A 21,059-nucleotide genomic window follows, 5' to 3' on the forward strand; every position below is an offset into this window, starting at 1 on the left:
AAATCAAAGAAAACTCCAAGTTTACTAGCTAGGGGATTAAAAATATGATGGCATCCTCTATAGGATGAGAGAAGTTTGGAGGAAGGATGATGTAGGGAACAAATATAATGGATTCTATTTTGGACATGTTAAATTTGAGGTATCCAGCAACTTGTAATGAAGTATTAGAATGTGAAAGAGAAAGAGCAGGGCTGATTGTTATCTGTATGCATGGAGATGGTAACTGAGTCCATTGAAACTGATGAGTTCACTAAAGGCATATCAGGTGTAGGGAGAGATGGGCAAAGGGAAAGATGATGATCCATCAAAGGAGCCAAGAAGAAATAATCAGGCAGACCAGGACCACAAGAAGGCAGTATGTTGTAAGACAAGGGAAGAACAATTATCCAAGCAATGTCAAATACTGTGAAGGAAGAAGGAAGGAAGGAAGGAAGGAAGGAAGGAAGGAAGGAAGGAAGGAAGGAAGGAAGGGAAGGAGGGAGGGAGAGAGAGAGAAAGAGAGAGCGAGAAAGAAGAAAGAAAGAAAGAAAGAAAGAAAGAAAGAAAGAAAGAAAGAAAGAAAGAAAGAAAGAAAGAAAGAAAGAAAGAAAGAAAGAAAGAAAGAAAGAAAGGAAGAAAGAAAGAAAGAAGGAACATATATGACTGTGAAGAGGCTTGGGTCCAAGGATAACAGGCTCTTGTGTGAACATCATGTATCTCAACTATCCAGAATGTAACTGAGTACCTGGAAGAATGCACCAAAGGTTTCTCCACAGCCAGAATATGTCATGAGGCTGGGCACTAAAGCTCTCAAGTTTTACTCATAGAAGAATCCCTGAGGTTGTATTTTAGCCACAATTCTGATCAGCTATGTTATCTAGTATCCCGACTACAGCTCATCAAAAACAACAAATTAGAAGACAGGGCAGTTGCTAGATGCATATACACTAAGAATACAAAAAGTCACAGCCAACAGCCTGACAATAAGTAGGCATACTTTTTTTAAAAAAAGGTATAAAAATCTGACATAACCAAAAAAAAAAAAAAGCCCAGAAGTTGTGGCAGCCAGCCATACATGCTCACTTAGCCCTAGATTACATCATAATTCAGTAAGTAATTGATGTTGTTGACCCATAGGTCTGTACTTCAACTTACAATGTTCTTCTCTTTCATCCACAAGCCCCAGAACTTGGTTCATTGATGTCCACCACTCCCTTCTTGATGTTACTCTTGGTCCTCTCTCTAGTCTAATTTTCTGATGCCCAGATCAGGCTCTCGGAAAAGAAACAAAACTGTAATGAACCATGCTTTCCCCCAAATAGCCCATGGCTCCTCCTTAAAGTTTTTACTACTAAGCATAAGGAAAACCAAAGGAGGAAGGTGGGTTAAGATAAATGATCCCAACCACTCCTCAGATAACACCCCTAAGAGATTATTGAGAGGAAAGGGGGACCTACCTCTACAAAAACAGTCTTAGCCGCATTCTTTGTAATAGCAAACAAACAGTGTTCATCAGTTGAGGACTGACTGAACAAATTATGATGTATGACTGTAACAGAATGATTGCACTGTGAGAAACAATGAATATGAAGAATTCAAAATAAGGGCCTCTGTTTGAGAAGGAATAAGGGAAGGCATATGGAGAGATGCTGAGAGGAAAAGGAAATTCTGTAAGAAAAATAAACACACTAACTTCAACTTTTCAGTTGATAATAATGTCACTATTATATGTATAATATATATGTGTATATAGGCATATATTCAAATAGGTATATACACATATGTGTGTATGTACAGCAGCTAGGGCAGATAGATGGTGCAGTGGATAGAGTGCTTGTCCTGGAGTCAGGAAGACTCATCTTCATAAGTTCAAATCTCGCCTCAGTTACTTACTAGCTGTGTGACCCTGAGCAAGCCACTTAATCCTGTTTGCCTCAGTTTCCTCAACAGTAAAATGATCTGGAGAAGAAAATGACAAATCACTCCATTATCTTTGTCAAGAAAACTCCAAATGGGTTTGCAAAGAGTCAGCCACAACTGAAAAACAACTGAACAACAAAAATATACACATACACAAAGAGAATACTACGTCCAAAAGATTCAAGAAAACAGGGCAATTACTGCGTGAAAGTCAATATATACATATTTGTAGATGGGATAAACAATTGGTAAATGATGAGAATATAAATTATATAATGTATATGTTCTACATATATTCTAATATATATATCATATAAAATAAATTATATTCTAACAGAACATGTGTATAATATATATTATACAATAATGTTATAGAATAGCACGTTGAATGTATATTATATGATCCAATATATAATGTATCCATATATTATATTCTGATTATTTGATACATTATATTCTAATATATGCTTATAAATACATATTAGTCTAATAGAATATCTTATATATATAATATATTCTATTATAATATGCATTATATATTATATTTAAATATATGAATCTACAGTAAATATATATCTAAAATATATTTAAACATCATATACAATAGAAAATGTAGTAAATTCTAAAAATGAGAATATATAATCATTTATAATTTCTTATTCTTTTGTTTCCCCTTGCATGCTTGTTTTTCTTGCTTTGTTATTTTATGCTCTTATTTATATATTTGAATACATATCCCTGTTAATAGAAGTTAAAATAAAATAAAATATTTATGTAAAAATGTAAAATAACAATCATAAGGTAAAGTTATAGTCACATACATTATTGGTGCTAATACAGACTGCCCCAAAATATAGGCAGCAGCCCAAAAATGATACCTCATTGGAAGGCTCATTGAGGTGGAGGTAGAAGGCTGCCCGTTGATAATAATTGCCCTGACCAGCGCTAAGCCAAGTAGACAATTCTGGCAAACTCACAGGCCCACATTCAGAGAGAGTAAGGAGAAAAAGAGTAACCAATGAGAAATGACTAAAAACTCCTCATTCAACCCTCACATCTTGGTTCAGGATAGTAGAGTCATGGTGAATGCAACCCAACTAGACGTGATCGTAGGATAAACAGATCACAGCCCCTCTAGGTCTCAGCAAATAGTCCTTGTGAAATATGGTGGCCAATCTATCATCTGTCGCCCAGCTTTCCAGTGAATAATATTTCCAGAGTTATTCAGGCCAATTCTGAGATTAAGGATGAAAAACCCAATTCCCAGCTATGTATGAAGCGTTCTAGCAAGGTTAGGATCTCCCAAGGCTGTGTTTTCTCTGAATGTAGCCTTCAAGTATCCACAGCACCTTCCTGGTGTAGGCTGTTAATAAATTATTATTGATTGATTGAGAACCCAGAGCTACCTCTGAGCTTTAGAAAATGAGGCAACTGAGGAGGACTTGATCAGAGTTCATAAAGTCAAAAACATCCTCTCCCTTTTCCCCGTAATTAGGGCAGAATCAGATCACCAAATATGTTCCTAATGATGTCCTTGAATCATCAAGAAAAGGTTAAATTATATTCTGTATCACTTGTTGAAGAAGGTTATTCATCATGCCTTATCTATGTTGGAAAGATTTCCACCAAAAGTGGCTGATATTTTTTACAGTGTTTAAAAGTGTAAACTTGTTGGATGGACCCCCTCTAGCAAACTTCTAGGATGACAGAGACAAGGGTCACATTGGCCTAGTAGGCATGGATGGAGAGAACATCCAAAGCAGTGAGTTCACAGATCCATTTGGATATTCCCTAACAATAACAAATAAATACACTTTTAGTGTAAATTAACTTGTATGCTATATACTATAAATATGCCATGGCTATACTCTTTTCTGATCCTTTTTAGCTTATTTTCTGTGCCTGTGACAGTGACCTGATGCTATTACTATTGTCTTTACGTAGATGTGGACAGCTAGGTGGAGCAGTGGGCCTGGAGTCAGGAAGAACTGAGTTCAAATTTGGCCTCAAACACTTATTAGCTATATGACCCTGGGCAAGTCACTTAACCCCACTTACCTCAGTTTCCTCATCTGTAAAATGAACTGGAGAAGGATATGGCAAACCACTCCAGTATCTTTGCCAAGAAAACCCCAAATGGGGTCACAAAGAGTCAGACACAGCAGAAAAACAACTGAACAATTTACATAGATGTGGATGACATTTTTCTCTTACTACAAAAGTTATGTAGATTAGAAATACAGAACAAAATCCTGGCATTGTGACATACTTGACTCTGGAATGAGAGTAACAAAAAAGGTGGTGTCATCTCTCCCTGTGGAATAAGAAAGTTTTCATTGAGCAGGCATGGATTTGTTCTAGTCCTCTGCAAGACTGGATAACAACGCAGTCCTTGAATTCTGCTCCTCTCTATCTGGCTTCAGGAATAATTGAGGCAGGGAAAGAGATGACAGCTTCAATTACCACAAAGGATGAAAGCTTCACCTCTCCAGGGTGGAATTAAGCTCATCTTGAGTCACCCCTAAAAATCTAAAACCTTGGGTTCATGCACAGTTCAAGTTTTGTTATCCTCAATTTTCTGGAGGCTGAAATATATAACAATCCTAAAGTGGAATGGGAGTCGGAAAGTGCAAAGCCTAGAATCAAATTTACTGCTTGTCCTTCCCAGGCCACATGGTGTTTCACCATGCCTGAGTCTGTTTGCAGTAACTCATCGTGTTGGCCCCATACCTAGTCAATTCCAGGAGGCTTGGAGCTAAGGGAAGTTAGAATTCCTTGCATACCCCTCCTCTGAGAACAGGCCAGAAATGGTGAGAAAAAGAGGGCTTGGAAGAAGCTTCCTCATTTTAAAATAGGTGCTTGACCTGCCCTACCAACCAGTACTTCCTAAGGGGTCTCCCCTACCTTGCCATTTGAGCCATCATAATGAGTATTAGAGGCCCTATTATTTAGGTGCTCAGTGAGAAGCTGAGCAATGTTTGTTAGAGTGAATATAACACTCACCCTAAAGCCAGGACAACTTGGTTCCAGTTTCCATTGGCTTACCACTTACCTTTCACTGGGAAAGTCTCTTGACCTAAGCTCTCTCAGAATCAACTTCCTTATCTATACAGTGAGGCTAATGACAGATCCAGAGCTGGAAGGGAACCCAGAGGTCATCTAGTCTGAAGCCTTCAGTTGACAGATGAGGAAACCAAGACTTAGGTTAAGAGATTTTCCCAAAGTCACACAGGGAGGAAGCATCCAAAATGGAATTTGAACCCAAGTCCTCCCCTTCCAGGATTCTTCCCACAGTACCAGGTTGAGTCCACTTATTCACAAAGTCATTGTTAGACTCAAGTGAGATAGTAGAGTAAGTATTTTTTCAAATCTTAAGTTGTTATATAAATGTAAATTATTAATGAAATTGAACACAATGAATAGGATGTTTTGCTCCCCAAAAATCAGCAGGCTAGAGACTTTAATGAAGTTTTTTTCCTGGTTATCTAAAATAAAGGTGTCAAACATGGCCCAAACCAGATTAAAATGTAATTGGGAAATATTTTACAAAATAAATAAAAATACAGTAGAACAAATGTAATGTTAATGTGATTTTCTAAGTCAATATGCACTTTTAGAGGCCTTTACATACAACTCCCATTTCTATTTGAGTACAGTCCAAAATAAATAATCATTCACATTGTTCCCTTCATGAGTTGGCTATAGGATCATTACTTTTAAGAGAGAAAAACAAAGACAGAGATACAGAGACAGAGACAGGCATTTATAACTGGAGGACACAGAATTTTTGAAGACAAAAAGTTAGGACATAAACTCTCCATTTTTCTCTTCTAGGTTTAGTATGTAAAAACATTTGCTTTATCTTTTAATGTTTTCTTTTTTTAATTATTCACTTCCCATTGTTGTATTTAAATAACCACTTGTTAGTGTTCCAAATGAATTTTAGCTAAAATTAGTGGATTGTTTATTGATTGAAAACCCAGAGCTACCTCTGAGCTTAAGAAAATGAGACAACTGGGGAAGACTTGATCAATCTGTAAAGTCAAAAACATCCTCTCCCTTCTCCCCAAAATTAGGGCAGAATCAGAGCACCAAAAATGTTCCTAATGATGTCCTTGAGTCATCAAGAAAAGATTAAGTGACATTCTGCCTCACCTGTTTAAGAAGGATATTCATCATACGCGATCCACATCAGAAAGATTTCCACCAAAAGTGGTTGAAATTTTTCATGGTGTTTAAAATGGTAAATTGGTTGGATGGATCCCCTCTGGCAAACTTCTTGGAGGTCAGGGACAAATGTCACATTGGCCAGGCATGCAAGGATTCATCTTTGATTTAAATGGTTATAAAGCCTGTACTTTCGGCATTGACACGTCATTTTTACATCTCTTAGTATGGAAGTGGAAGAACAGCTGTGCATTGTTGCTAATCAGTTTATACATTTAGACCAAATTGGCATTTTCACTGGAATTGAAAATGAGTGACTTTCGAGTAAATTCAAGTCAACATGGAATATTATTAATCATCTATTTTCAATCAACAAGCACTTATCAAGCCCCTACTAAGTGCCAGGCATTATGCCATGTGGGAGAGTGCAAAGGCAACAATGAAATAGTAGTCTCTCCCCTCAAAGAGTTTACATTCCACTGGGCAGGCAAATTGTACAAATAGGAAGGTATACAAAATACATACTACTTAAAAGAGGTGGGAGGTGTTAAAAGCTTAGAGAGGGTACAGAATGAAGAAAGGTTTGATGGTGTAGAGAAGGTGGTGCTTGAGCTGGTCTTTGAAGGAAACTGAGAATTCTAAGAAATGAAGTGAGGAGGGCATGCATTCCAGACATGGGGGATGACATGTACAAAAACGAGAAGATGAGAGATGGATTTTCATGTGGGAGGACCATTGTTTCAGGTGCTAGGAATCAAAGACAAAGCATAAAGGAGTCTTTAGCTCCAAAAAGCTGAAATCCCACTAAGGCTAGGCTTTAGGGGCTTTTTTGTTTGTTTTTGTCTCTTCATTTTGGTTTATTTTTTGCATCATGGATCTCTTTGACAGTCTGGTGAAATTTATGGATCCCTTTGCAGAACAATGTTGCATAATACCTAAGATAAAATACATAGAATCACAGAAGAAATCAAAGGTTAGCAAAGATAAAGTATAATTTTTCCTGTCCAGATTCATGGACCTCCCTGAAATCCACAGATCCCAAATCAAGAACCTCCGCGCTGCAGGGACAGGTTTTATCTCTATACCTCTATTCCCAAATGAACACTGAGATAGACAGTACATAGATGTTCCAAGTGGAAATGATCTGAAGTCACTAGTAGAAATTTAGAAACTGTAAAGGCCACATGGGGTAGGTAGATGGTACAGGGCTTGGAGTCAGGAGAACTCATCTTCCTGAGTTCAAATCCAGCCTCAGACACTTAGTAGCTGTGTGACCCTGATCAAGTCACTTCATCCTGTTGGCCTCAGTTTCCTCATCTGCAGAATGAGCTGGAGAAGAAAACAGCAAACCACTCCAGTACCTTTTGCCAAGAAAACCCTAAACGAGGTCACAGTCAGACACTACTGAAACAACTGAATGACAAAGTTCACACTCATGTATGTAGCTTAAGTAAGAGGAGAAGTGATGGGGAAAAACAATCAAACCACAAATCTCTCCAGAGAGCAGGAGAGGGCTAAATGAATAACTAGGGGAAGGTTTCCTTTACTGTAAAGCAATTGATTCTGTGCTCAAGCCCTGGGCCTTATCCACTCCAGGCAATTTTGTCAGGAGGCAGCCAGCCATTGGTCTCAGTTGGATCCCTTCGATTCAGTGTTTGCAAATCTGTTTCCTAATCTTTGTGTCCTAGGTTGCTAGGTTCCTGTCTACTCCAGGATACTCTATATGGCTTCAAGGGAGGGGAAGAAGGAAAGAAGAGCAACCAAAGACCAGCTATTTCTATGATGTCTCAGCAGCTGTTCTAAGACCCAGCTGTAAAGTGTCTTCATTTTTTTTTTTTTTGCAATAATCAGTTTTGAATTCCTTTGATTCTGGGAGAAATATTAATAGCATTCTTCCGAATCTTTTTCCCATTCCCTACCTTGTTTGGCTTGAGTAAGCCAACATTAAGCTCTGACCACACAGCAATCCAGTCATTGGCAAGTCATTGACCAGTTTTGTTGTTTCCTTTAATAGAGTTGGTGTTGATCCAGATGAAGATCTGAAGGCAGATTCTTCACGGCAGGCAAGTCAAGATTTCCAATGCCTATGTTTGTCATGACAAGAGGAAATACTCCAATTCTATAAAATGTGTGTCCTTAGCCACAGTTATGCCCAACGTCTTTAGCAAAGGGCTGCCTCTGCCAATAAGCCACAATGGATATATACAGCATCCATGGAGCTCCCAAATATTTATTGCCTGGATGGCCAGGAGCTGTTAGGAGAATGCTTTTTTTCAATTTCTCTGTGAGAGCCCAAACCGAGGTTTCTTCTGGTTCCTCTCGAATATGTTTTTCTAAAGCAGAGAGTTGTTGAAACAAGAGGAAGGCAGAAGGAAACTGCCCTTGGGGACTATGCCAGACTGAAATAAGTGGCCATTATCTGCAATGACCTGGAAGTCCAGGTCTCTTATTCAAACTTAAGTCTGCACTTGGCATCAGCACCAAGGCTGTTATTGGAAAATTTGCATTCGTGATTTCTAACTCAGTGGTTAAAAATTAGCATGTGAAAAGGTTACAGATTTTGTAGGAAATGGAAGGAAACATACATACTTGGAGAACATCTGAAGAGGAGACACTGCTTAAGAAATTGCAAGGGGAGCATATTTTATTATGAAAATAATATCCCAGTTATTTTCTTGATTTTTTGCTATCTCCCCTGAGCTCCATGAGAATAAATTTTGGTGCTACCAAAGGAAGTTGCTTTCCTATTTAGTGTTGGGGTAAAGATGGAGCAAGCACTCCATACTTCAGCTTTCCCACTCCATCCAGCCTTCCAGCCAGGCCACCTCCTCAACTGTCTGCCACTGTGCACACGTCTCCCCAACACGCCCTTTTCCACCTGCCCTAGAGCAAAACTCCCTTCCCTGGCTACTTCTCCCTTCTGTTTGTCATCTTCCCCTTTTAGATTGTAAGCTCTCTGAGGCCAAGGAACTCATCTGCCTATTTTTCTTTTTTTAATATTTGTATCCCAAATGCTGAGCACAGTGCTTAGCACATAGTAAGCACTTAAAAATGTTTTATTATTAAGCCAGCCATTAAAAAAAGCTAAGTATCAGTGAAAATGTAAGCCCTTACAATATTTAATTTATAATAATTCACAACCCCAAAAGAAAATGAATATCTTCTTCTTGAAGATCATCAAACAAAGGTGATAATCACCTGTTGGTTGTGTCTTACAAGGGAGTCTTGTTCATATAAGAGTTGGACTAGATGTCTTGAGGTCCCTTCTAACTCTGAAATTCTGAGATTCTACAATTCACCAAGAATAACTTATGTTTGGACCCTGTTTAACAGTTACAAAGTACTTTATACATATTACAGCATTTTATCCCTATGATTCCCCTGTGGTGTATATAGTATATTATTATCCTCATTTTACAGATGAGGAAACTGAGGTTCATAGAGATTCAGTGACTAAACCAAGGTCAGCTGTTTAGTAAAGAAAAAAGCAAGGGCTCAAATGCAGGTCTTCTGCCTTAGTCCAATGAGATTTTCATTTTACTACACTCCCCCCTCAACAACTATTTATTAAGTGCTTACTGTATACAGGTCATGATGTGATATGATAATGATGATAACATTTATTCAGGATCTTTTCACTCAAAAATGTTAGAAGGCCAGATATGTTCCATGCCACTTTCACAGACTTCGCTCACCAGGAAACTAGCTTTAGTGTGGAACACATTGCCCACATTGATCCAATTAAAAGCCAACATATTGACTTTCTAAAAATAGTAAACAATGCATGTTTATAATACCATTTGTTGTAATGAGAAGACAATAGGGCTTTGGGACAGCTGAGTAGTCAGTCAGTCCGTCAACAAGCATTTATTAAACAGTCACCATGTGCCTGATGCTATGCTAAGCACTAGATACATAAACTGAGGCAAAAACAGTCCCCACCCTCAAGGAGCTCACATACTGGTGGGGAAGACAACATGCGAACAACTATTTACATACAAGGCATAGACAACATGAATGAGAGATGATTTTAGAGGGAAGGCACTTGAGGTGGGAAAAACCAGAAAAGAAGGGAGAAAAGCAGAGTCATGAAGAACTTAAGGAGAAAGAAAAGCTTCCAGACATGAAGGACAGCCAGTGAAAAGAACAACAGTCAGGAGATGCAGTGTTGTAGGTGAGGAAGAACAAGGACAATGTTGCTGGATCACAGGTGAGGAAAGTGTAAGAAGAAAGGAAAGGTCGGAAGGGACCAGGTGGTGAAGGGCTCTAAAACCCAAGCAGAGAATTTCATTGATCCTGGAAGTAACTGGGGAGGGGGCGGGGGCACTGGAGCTTAGCAAGTAGGCTTTGGGGTGGGGGCAACATGGCTATGCGGACAAATTTAAGAATGCTTCAGACAGGATTCTATGTAAATTCTTTAATTTTGGTCAGCCATCTGCCTTCCTTAAAAAAAAAATCTGTGGATGAAAATATTGAAAGTCCTTTGGTTGCATTATGTTCAATTGTTCTATGCCAAGATCCAGAGGGGGAAAGTACCTCTGTACTAAGGTATCATTTGTGATTAATAAGGATCAGTCTCACCCTGTGGAATAATAAAGTCAACATGTCTAGGGAAAGATAAGTCCAGGGGTGGCCAGAATACAACATCAGAGTCAGGGAAATCTACCAAATAAGTGGCCAAGCAATCCCACGTTCTAACAAGAGAAATGCCAGACCCTGGGACAAGGCAGAAATCTGAGGTCCAAGTTCGTGAACAGTGCATCACAGGCCATAGAGGTCCACAGGGAGTATTCAGAAAAACAACATGGCAGAGGGCCAGTGCTTTCTTTTGTCATGCTGATTTGCTTCCTGCAAAGTCTCTGCCTCCAAAATGCATCATTTTATGACCCCAGTGCTCTAGCCACAGCCTAACCCAACCCCACTGGGTTAAAAGCAACCCTACAGTTGGTCACTCTCACGTGTCACAAGCCTTATCCCAGAGCTGGAGTTTCCTTGGTTCTAGCGTTAGTCCTCCCTATTGCAATTTAAATCCACTTCATCTTTCCCTGTCCTCAGTGGAGATGAAAAATACTATTTGCCATTCCTCATCTAATAACTCTTCTCATTCCTGAAGATGCTCATCTCACACAAAAATGTCCTTGAACCAAACTGCCATTGCTTGAGAAGTAGTTTTGTTTGTTTATTTGTTTGTTTGGGAGGGATCATAGGGAAGGAGACATTAACACTGAAATCTAAGAGCTCTGAAAGCCCTTCAGTTGAATGTGGTCATACTATTTGAATACTATAGTATTCACATTTCAGTAATAGGTTTTCCCCATAGCTTGAACTAGCTCTTATCTTAAGTGTCAAGCACAGGAAAGAGTAGGGTCTGGATGGAAATAACAAAACAGAGTGTTCTTGCCTCTGCCAATCATTCTAGTTAGAATTTTATGGTGCTTTTTGAATCATTCTTGAAAAAAATGTTACATCTGCCCTCCCTCCACTCCAGCCAAGCTCCTTGGTGGTTATCAACAGTCACTGCTCTGTCATGGCAATGAGAAGCCTTATTTTCACAGTAGTGAAATTTTTCAGTTTAGACTCTGTTGGATGCAAAGTAAGTATAAATCCTGTTATGTAGAATTTTGCTGTCAACATTAGTATGATATCCACCCTACAAAAGGAAATATTGCATAGGGGAAAAAACTCTGTACCTGGAGTTAGGCAAGGCCCAGCTCTATCCCTTCCTAACAGGGACACTGGTCTTGATCAGGAATCTCACTGAGCCCTATTTTCCTCATCTGTCAAATGGAGCTAATAATGCTCCTGCTACTTACCTCACAGAGTCAGGGTGAGGAAAATTATTTAGAAATGTTAAAGTGCTATGTAATGTTATCATTTTTATTTTGCCTATTTTATTTTTTTTAAAGAACACAATTTTCAGCTACAAAGATCTACCGAAATTTTACAGGCAGGCACATCTATTGCTGGTCTTTCACACTCCCAAAATAAGGAGCAAACACATATAATAGCATTTCAGGTTACCAAGTAATTTCAACTAGCTGTGTTTAAGGAAAGGAAGATAACCTGTGAAAAGTCTGACCCTATAACTGTGACAAGGTAGTGATATAATAATAATTCATATCTTCTTTAGTACTCTTACAACTTTTGAGTGTGAATTGGATTAACCTTACATATTTATATGTGTCAAAACTGCAAATAGACTTTTCCAAAGAAAAGTATTAACTATCTAGATTCCTTCCTAAAAATATATAACTTCAATACATTTAGGGTCTTGGAGTTATGAATTTCCATTTTTTGCTGCATGATAGAATAGGTGAGAATCAGTGGACTGCAACTCGTGCTATACCCTATTTTAGACCCAGTCAGGTAAAATCCTTTTCAACACATTAAGGAAGAGATTTTCATAGAATCATAAAATCCTAAATGCAGAAGTGGAAGGGACTGTTGCTGGGTTCAAATCCCAGCATTGCTACTTACTACTCAGTTCAATTTGGACAAGTCATTGGATATCTCCAGATCTCAGTTTCTTTATCTGTAAAATGAGGAATTTGAACGACATGGCCTCATGGTCCTTTCAAACTGTAATTTCCATTCATTGGTCACAGTACTGCCCACTATGGTGAAGTAGAATAAGTCTGATTCATTGTCCATGTGTGAACACAGTGCCTGACACATAGCAGGCATTTAATAAATGTTGATTGATTGACTAAACTATCAACCAGTATTTGTTAAGTCCACAAGTAGTCTCTTCTCCAGGCTGAATATTTCCTTTATTATTCTGGTCACCATCCGCTAAATGGGCCCCAATGTATGGATGTTATTTCTAAAATGTGGCACCCAGGAGAATGCTGCAGGTGCTATTTAAACAGGACAAGGGACAGCAAGGCTAGCTGTCACCATCCTCAATCTGAAACCTATGGTTTTAGGAAAGCAATTTAGAATGGTTACTGGTTTTGTGGTTGCTGCTGAAGATTTCCACATCACACTATTGACTTTATTAAGTCTCTAGGCCCCTATAAACCTTAGGTCTTTTTCACGTGATTTTCTTTCTAGACATTTCTCCCCCAACCTATATTTGTACAATTTATTTTTTGAACCCAGGTACAGTATTTTACATTTTTCCTTATTTAGTTTGCTTTCATTAGCTTCAATCCATTGTTTTGGTATGCTGAAATCTTTGAGTATCCCAGATCAATTATTCAATATGTTAATTATCCTGCTCAACTTTTTGTCCTACAAAAATATGACAAACATACTGTCCATATCCAGGTCATTGATTAAAACATTGAACAGAATGGGGTCAATAATAGGACCTTTCAGCACTCTATTAAATACTTCTCTCCAAGTCAACATCAATCCATTAACCATTACTCTTTGGATTGGGTCAATCACATTTTGAGCCTGCCTACTTATATATCGCCCAGTGACTCCTCCATCTTGTCCACAAGGAAATCATGACTGCCAAATATCTTGCTAAAATCAAGGTCCACTGAGAGCATCAACATGATAATGATTACTCGTGTTTATATAGTGCTTTGAGATCTTCAAAGCACTTTTCTCAAAACAATTTTGTGAAGTAGGCAGAGTATACATTAATAGCCCCATCTTACAGATCAGGAAACTGAGGCTTAGAATAGTTAAAAGTCTCACCTGGGGCCAAACAATTAGCAAATGGCAGTCCTAGATTCAAAACCAATTCTTTACTGATTCCAAGTCCAGGAATCTCTCCACTACAGTTCTCTATGTTTCCTATTAGTCTGGCATGGGTTTTTTTTTTAAATATACTAATATTAGTCTAGGAATCTGGCAGTGAACAGAAGTTTTTGCAGCAGGTGTTTCTATACGATGAAGGAAGGCCTCCTAAGGCTTGTCAAATCTGATGATACTGCCCACTTCTGGTGATTCACATGGAAACAAGTGGTGCTGCCAGCAGGAACCTATAAAGCATCAATGAAAGTTTTGAAGTCCTGGCCAAGAAATTAAAGATCTTAGGGGCACTAAGAGTGTAGTGTTTGCATGACTATGGCAGGTTGAAGATAAAAGATTAAGAGAGGAGCTTCAAAAGAGAAAGGCAGATTTAGGAAGTGAACACTTGGTTAAGAAAATACTATCTGATCATTGAATTTAACTGCCAATTTACTAAATGTCTATTACATGCAAGGCACTGGGCTAGATGCTGGGAATACAAGACAAAAATGAAACAGTCACTGTCCTCAAGGAGCTTACATTCTGGTGGAAGAAATACAACCTGAATGCAAACACATATAGTACAAGGAAAATTCAGGAGAGAGAGAGAATACTAGTAACCTGGAATGGAGAAAGCTTCATGGAGGCATCTAAATTGAACACAAAAGAAGTATTCTGTGAGGCAGAAATGAAAGAGGACATTCACCCAAGGCTTAAAGATTGGCTTATGCATGTAGACAGAAGACAAACTAGGGTTCAGGAAAGAATTAGTACTCTACTTTGCCTAGACTCTAATTAGTAAAAACAGAATGAAATAAGGCTGGAAAGGTAGGTTGGAGCCACATATCAAGAACTACAAGTGCCAGGATAATTAATTTGTATATTATCCCAAAGGCAAAAGAGAGCCACTGAGGATTTTTGGGCAGAGGTGACATGGTTAGGCCTCAACCTTAGGGAGGTTATTTGGCAGTTATATGGAGGGTAAATTAAAGAGGGGAGAAACTAGAAACAAGAATAATTAGGATGCTGTATCAGTAACCCAGAAAAGAGATGATGAAGGCCTGAGCTAAAACGGTATCCATGTGTGCAGAGAAAAGAGAACAAATACAAAAGATATGGAGGTAGAGTAGACAAATCTTGACGCATAAATGAGATAGATGTGAAGTATACTCATCGAATACTCCATGGACCTGTATAAAAAGAATAATAGTGCCCTTAGCAGGAACAAGGAAGTCTGAAGGAGAGGCAGAATATCCACTTGGATACCCCACTGTCATCTCAAACTCACCATCTCCCAATAATTTCTCTGTCTCTGTCCATGGTACCACTATATTTTCAGTTGGCCCTGACTTCAACCTTGGAGTTACCATTGACATTTCAATGACTCTTCCCTCTCCTTCACCCTACATATCTAATTAATTACCAAATCAAAACTGGATCCAGAGAAGCAGGCCCTCTCATCACCTTCTCTGCCTTGTGAAAGGTGAATGGATTAGTAAGGCAAGTCAAGAATTTATCAACTGCTTAGTTTTTAACACAAAGAGATCTAAAGTCATCTAATTTATCCGGCTGGTCTGATGGCTTATAGGGCATAGGGTATAGTTATTCATCTTTCAGCTCTCTACCATGCCTTTCCCCTCAGGTTTGCTTATTTCTGCACAAAAAGAAGAATCTCTTTCTGATGTACAATAGTACACCTCCTGCCCTTCCAACTAATCTTTTTCCTTTGAACACATCATGAAGTAACCTTCCAAGGTTAGAGTACAAGTGGCATCCTTTTAAATCTCAATAAGAATGAAGTCATATTTATCACCTTGCATTAAAATCTTGGCAAAAGATAAAGCATGACAGGGTAGAGAGAGGGCAAGACTCAGAGTCAGAATGACCTAGGTTCAGAACCTGATGCATACTGTCTCTGTGACCCTGGACCAGTCACTTAACTTCCCAGCCCCCTAGGCAACTCTCTAGGATTCTCTAAGTCCCAGAGCAGTCAACACTCTATATTGGTAGTTGGTTTTGCTCCCTGGGGACTGCACACCAATGTAATCACAGCTGTCATTTAAAAATTTAAAACTCTAGTTCATTTTTTATTACTCATTATCTGTGCTTTAGTATATAGAAATCAGAGTCTATAGGCATCATTTTTGCCTGTCTTCCCTGTCATTGTCCCCTATCCATAACTGAAGTATCTCCTCTACTGTTTTTTTTTCTCATGTCAAAGTTGGTTAAAACAATCATTCTGTAAAAAGGGTCAGTTCAAAGGGACCTGCTGTGGGCTGAGCAATGAAATCCAGATGATATGGCACAGGTGGAAGAGGTAACCTGACCATCAAGGACAAAATTGCCTGAAAACATCTGGCTAGTAGATTTGCTTCAAGACAGAAGTTAGAATAGTGATAAAGGGAGCAGCTTCAGTAGTATCAAGCTTTCAGGAAAGGCTGAAGAAGGTGAAACCTAAGAAAGTAATCTCTGCTTCCCGGGAGTTATGGAAGTCAGTCAATCAGCTACCATTTATCAAATGTGCTAGGCATTGTAATAAGTCTAATGGGGGAAATAGCATACAAACAACTATGTACAAATAAGATCTATGCAGGATGGAAAAATCGGGGATATTCAACAGAGGGAAGCCACGAGAATTAAGGTGGATCAGGAAAGACTCCTCAAGCTTCTATGACATGCAACCCCAATACATCCTCCAAGCAGACACACACACAACACACACACACACACACACACCACACACACACAGAGTCAATAAGCTCCAGTAGCTTCCTATCACCTCCAGGATCAAATACAAATTGCTCTGTTTGGCATTTAAAGCCATTCACAACCTGACCTCTTCCTTCTTTTCCAATTTTCTTACACTTTACTTCCTTGCAAACTCAACAATACTCCCAAGAGTGAGGCTGATGATTTTGCATAGCTCTGCCACACTTAAATCCAATTCGCTCAAAAGTCAAGACATCGTCCTGTGATGTCATTGGTCCTCTTGGGAAACGAAGGAGGAAGAACAACCCCATGCTCCATCTCTGGACTCTAACTTTTCATTGGCTGTCTCCCAAGCCCAGAATGCTCTCTATCTTCACTTCTGCCTCCTAGTTTCCCTGACTTCCTTCAAGTCTTAGATAAAATCTTGTCTTTTGTCAAAGGCCTGCCTCTCTCTCTACTGCTAGAGCCTTCCTTCCTGTTTGCAAATGGTCTCCCCCATTAGAATGTGAGCTCCTTGAGGGTAGGGACTGTGTTCTTGCCTTTCTTTGTATCACTAGTACTTAGCACAGTGACTGGCACAGATTAAGCCATTAGTAAATGCTTATTGACCTACCTCCCAAGGTTATTGAAAGATTCCAATGAGATAATGAACATAGAACACTTTGCTATTTGTTATTATTCACTTCTGAGGGGTTTTTTTGTTCTCATCATCAGCTGCTACATCGAAGTCTTTTTTCACACATGATACGTCCTTGCACAAAGTTAGGGGGCCTCCATTTAGGTGGTACACACACTAGAAAAGATCCAGAGGAGGGAAACTGAAATACCAAAAAAATTTCTTAAATGGAAAGCCTACCAGAGAAGCAGAGATTAGAGATTAGGACTCGAGGATCTGGAAGGACAGAGGCTGAAAGAGGATGGGACAGAAGTTGACAAATTAATGATAAGACTACAATGAATGATGAGTGGTTCAATCCAATTCACTTATTAAGCATCTGCTACTGGCAAAGTACTAGGTAGCACAGTGTATAGAGGTAGAGGTGCTGGACCTTGGAGGTGAGGAGACCAGAGTTCAAATCTAGCCTCAGACACTTAGTAGCTGTGTGACGCTAGGTAAGTCACTTAACCTCTCATTGCCTTAGTTTCCTCATCTGTAAAATGAGAATAATAGTAGTCTGGTTGTTGTGAGGACAAATTACATTAGATTATATCCATAAAACACTTTACAGACCTTAAAATGCTATATAAATAATAGCCGTTATTATTATTGACAGGGCAACTAGATTGCACAGTGGATAGGATGCCAGGCCTGGAGTCAGAAAGGCCTGAGGTCAAATCCAACATCAGACACTAACTAGCTATGTGACCATGGGCAAGTCACTTAACCCAAGAAAACTCCAATGGGATAACAAAGAGTTGGATAAGATTGAACAACAAACAAAATTATCATCATCATCATCACTGCTAGTTGTTGGTGATAAAAAGTCCAAAAATAAAACAAAAATTGGCCCCTACACTCAAAGAGCTTTCACTCTGTACTGCTCTAGAAGGTTAGGAGATACCTGGACCCCCAAGGGAAACAGTTTTCAGACAAATAAGAGGCCTAAGTGCTTTCATTCATTCTTTCAACCATCATATATTAAGCACCTGTGGTGTGCAGAGAACTGTACTAAGAATTAGGGAAAATACAAAGATAAATAAGACAGGCTTCCTGCCTCTCTCCCAATGTTGTTTTACCCAACAGACAGTGAATTGATATATTTCATTATACTGAAACATTTCACAGGCTAAAACTATGTCAGCTCAAAAAGGATTTAGGCAAGTCAATGCAAGATGGATTCATATCAGGTCATTCATGGGCAGTTAGGGATATTCAGAGGATATCCCTCATCTTTGGAAGTTAATGGCATGAAGGTCCATATGCAAGTTCTCCAACATAACATCTGAGAAACAGACTTCCAGGCTACATAAACCAAAGATCTGCCTCAGCATGCTGTCCCCTCAGGGAGAGTGTAGCAAGCCTGTGTTCTTGGGCATCACAGAAATAATAGAGCACTTCGGAGCAGTGGCCTTGACTATTCCTTGTTCCAAATGCTCCCTGGCATTGAGTGGCATAGTTGAGCAAAGTTCTGGACCCTGACACTCTCATACACCTTTGCCCTTTCCCCTAGATACTAGGTTTGAGAATGGGTATGAGAAGGATGCAAGAAGTGGAAGTACCAATTCTCAAAATAGACGCAGAAACACTTCTCTACTCCCCTTATCAGTCTGTGCTCTCCCCTCTCCCCATTGGGAACCCATGGATTAAAGAGTACCTTTCACTATTACCCCTCAGTGCCCTTGCCTAGGATAAATGTGTATTGGCTAAGGTTGCTGTCTCATGGTCTGATACAGTCAGCCTTGGAGGCTGACTTGCAGAATAGCCTATGTTCAGGGTACAAAGGTCGTCTTCCTAGAAATCTTCCCCAATGTACTATAGCTTTGTTCTGCATCATTCCTTCTCTGAGTGGACCTTCTCATCAACCTTTTTAAGCCTAAATGGCCATGTGAAAGATGATATTTGCTTAAAGAGACTTCTGTTTTGAAGGCAAAGGTTAATCATTTGCTATTGTAAAGGATAATAGGGAGAAAAAATCAACCCCATGTACCCCTTGTAGACAATGCTTCCCTTCAAAGGCAATGGCAATAACAAGTAAAATTCCTAAACTGACATTTATAAGGTCTGTGAAGCACTTTATAGACATTATCTCATTGGAGTTTCACACAACTGCAAGGGCCTGGTTCTACAGAAATGATTACTTTATGGTTGAGGAGACTGAGGCTCCAAGAGATTGAGAAACTGGTTAATGGCCATGCAGCAAGTTAATGTTGGAGGTAGGATTTGAACCCAGATCTTAATAACCATCTTCAGCTCTTACTCTTTTCAACAGATTCCAATCTCTCTTTTTTAATCAGAAAAAAAAATAAGTCAATGAAATTTGAAGGTATTCTCTAAAAACACACAGCTGCTAGATGGCACAGTAGATAGAGTGCTGGGGCTGGAGTCAGAAAGACTCATCTTCCTAAGTTTAAATCCAGCCTCAGACACTTAGTAGCTGTGTATGCTGGCCAAGTCATTGAATCTTGTTTGCCTCAGTTTCCTCATCTGTAAAATGAGCTGGAGAAGAAAATGGCAAACAACAATATCTTGGCAAAGAAAACCTCAAATGGTCACAAAGAATCAGACACAACTGAAACAATTGAAGAACAAAAAAACATGCACAGACCAACTGTTGAATTCTACTTAACAAATATGCATGATTTCCAATGACGCTCATCCTGAGTCTAGCTTTCCTGGAGAAGAGGAAACTTCCAGAAATTTAGTGGGGAAACCCCTTATATATTTAATCCCATCGACACTCACTGAAACGAGTGCAAATCCTTGGTTATTCAGGAGCAGAGTTAGCAAAGGCCTCATATTTGAACACTGAACAAAGGGTTCATGTACATTTAATTGGTTCTCTTTTTTCCCCCCATAAATTAATACAATAAACAGTCTCCATCTCACTTGGACATCTGGTTTTCACAGCTCTCTGTCCAGAACTGATCTTTACTCGGGCTCATATAAGCATGAGGCAAATAGCACGGTCTGATTTCCCTATCATTCTCAATCTGGGAGGATAACACATCAAAGAAAAAAAGGCAATAGTCTATACTCCCTGCTGTTTTGTGTCATGCCTAGCCCCTGGTTCACTAAGCAGACAGCTAAAGATATCAACTTCTGCCAATGTCTTCTCATTTTCCCATAGCCTGCGATGTTTGAGGAGCTCAGATCAGTCAGAGCTTACTCAGCTGACAAAGATGTTGTTTCTCAGAAGTGACAATCTGAGCTCCAGTTTCCTTCTAATCCCAGTTTCTTAGGGGTAGGATGACGGAATGGAGGGGGCAGCAGGGAGAATAGTTCTAGAACTGGAATGCTTGAAAATCCATACAATCAAATTTAGAGCTGCATATATGAAGAAACTGGAGACCAAGAAAGTAGATAATTTGCCCAAGTTCACAAAGGTAGTTAGTGGTCAAGGCAGGATTCAAATTCAGGTCCTCTGACTCTGAAACCAGTGCCCTTTCCACTATCTTGCTCCCATCTGGCTTCAAATCAAATAAGATAATATTGTAAAGCACTTAACACAATGCCTGGCACATAGTAGGTTCTTCAAAAGTGCTTATTTCCTTCCCTCCCCCTTCTGGCTACATTTATATAGAGCTTTAAGGTCAAGTCAGATCAGCAAGCATTTATTAAGCACTTACTATGTGCAGGTCTGATCATGTCACTCCACGGCCTACTCAATAAATTCCAGTGGTTCCTTATTGCCTCTAGGAACAAATATCAAATGCTCCATTTGGTATTCAACACCCTTTGTAAATTGACCCCCTCCTACCATGCCAGTCTTCTTAAACCTTACTCACCAATATATACTTTTAAATCCAGTGACACTGGCCATATAGCTGTTCCACAAATAAGACACTCTATCTCTCATCTCCCGCCATTTTCTTTGGCTGTTCCCTAGGCCTGGTATGTTCTCCCTTTTCCACTCGAACTACTGACTTGCCTATCTTCC

General features: G+C 39.2%; 1 protein-coding gene across 1 annotated transcript in view; it reads left to right on the forward strand.

Annotated features, from left to right (window-relative positions):
- Positions 1-21,059, forward strand: part of SLC9A9 (solute carrier family 9 member A9) — a 745,308-nt gene that overhangs the window by 563,224 nt on the left and 161,025 nt on the right. The window contains exon 13 of the mRNA XM_078147547.1: positions 8,081-8,129. Within this exon, the coding sequence (XP_078003673.1) occupies positions 8,081-8,129 (49 nt within the window). The remainder of the gene's footprint in view (positions 1-8,080; positions 8,130-21,059) is intronic.

The sequence above is a fragment of the Phascolarctos cinereus genome, unplaced genomic scaffold (genome assembly GCF_003287225.1).
Source record: "Phascolarctos cinereus isolate Bilbo 61053 unplaced genomic scaffold, phaCin_HiC Scaffold_7;HRSCAF=346, whole genome shotgun sequence".
Classification (NCBI taxonomy): Eukaryota; Metazoa; Chordata; class Mammalia; order Diprotodontia; family Phascolarctidae; genus Phascolarctos; species Phascolarctos cinereus.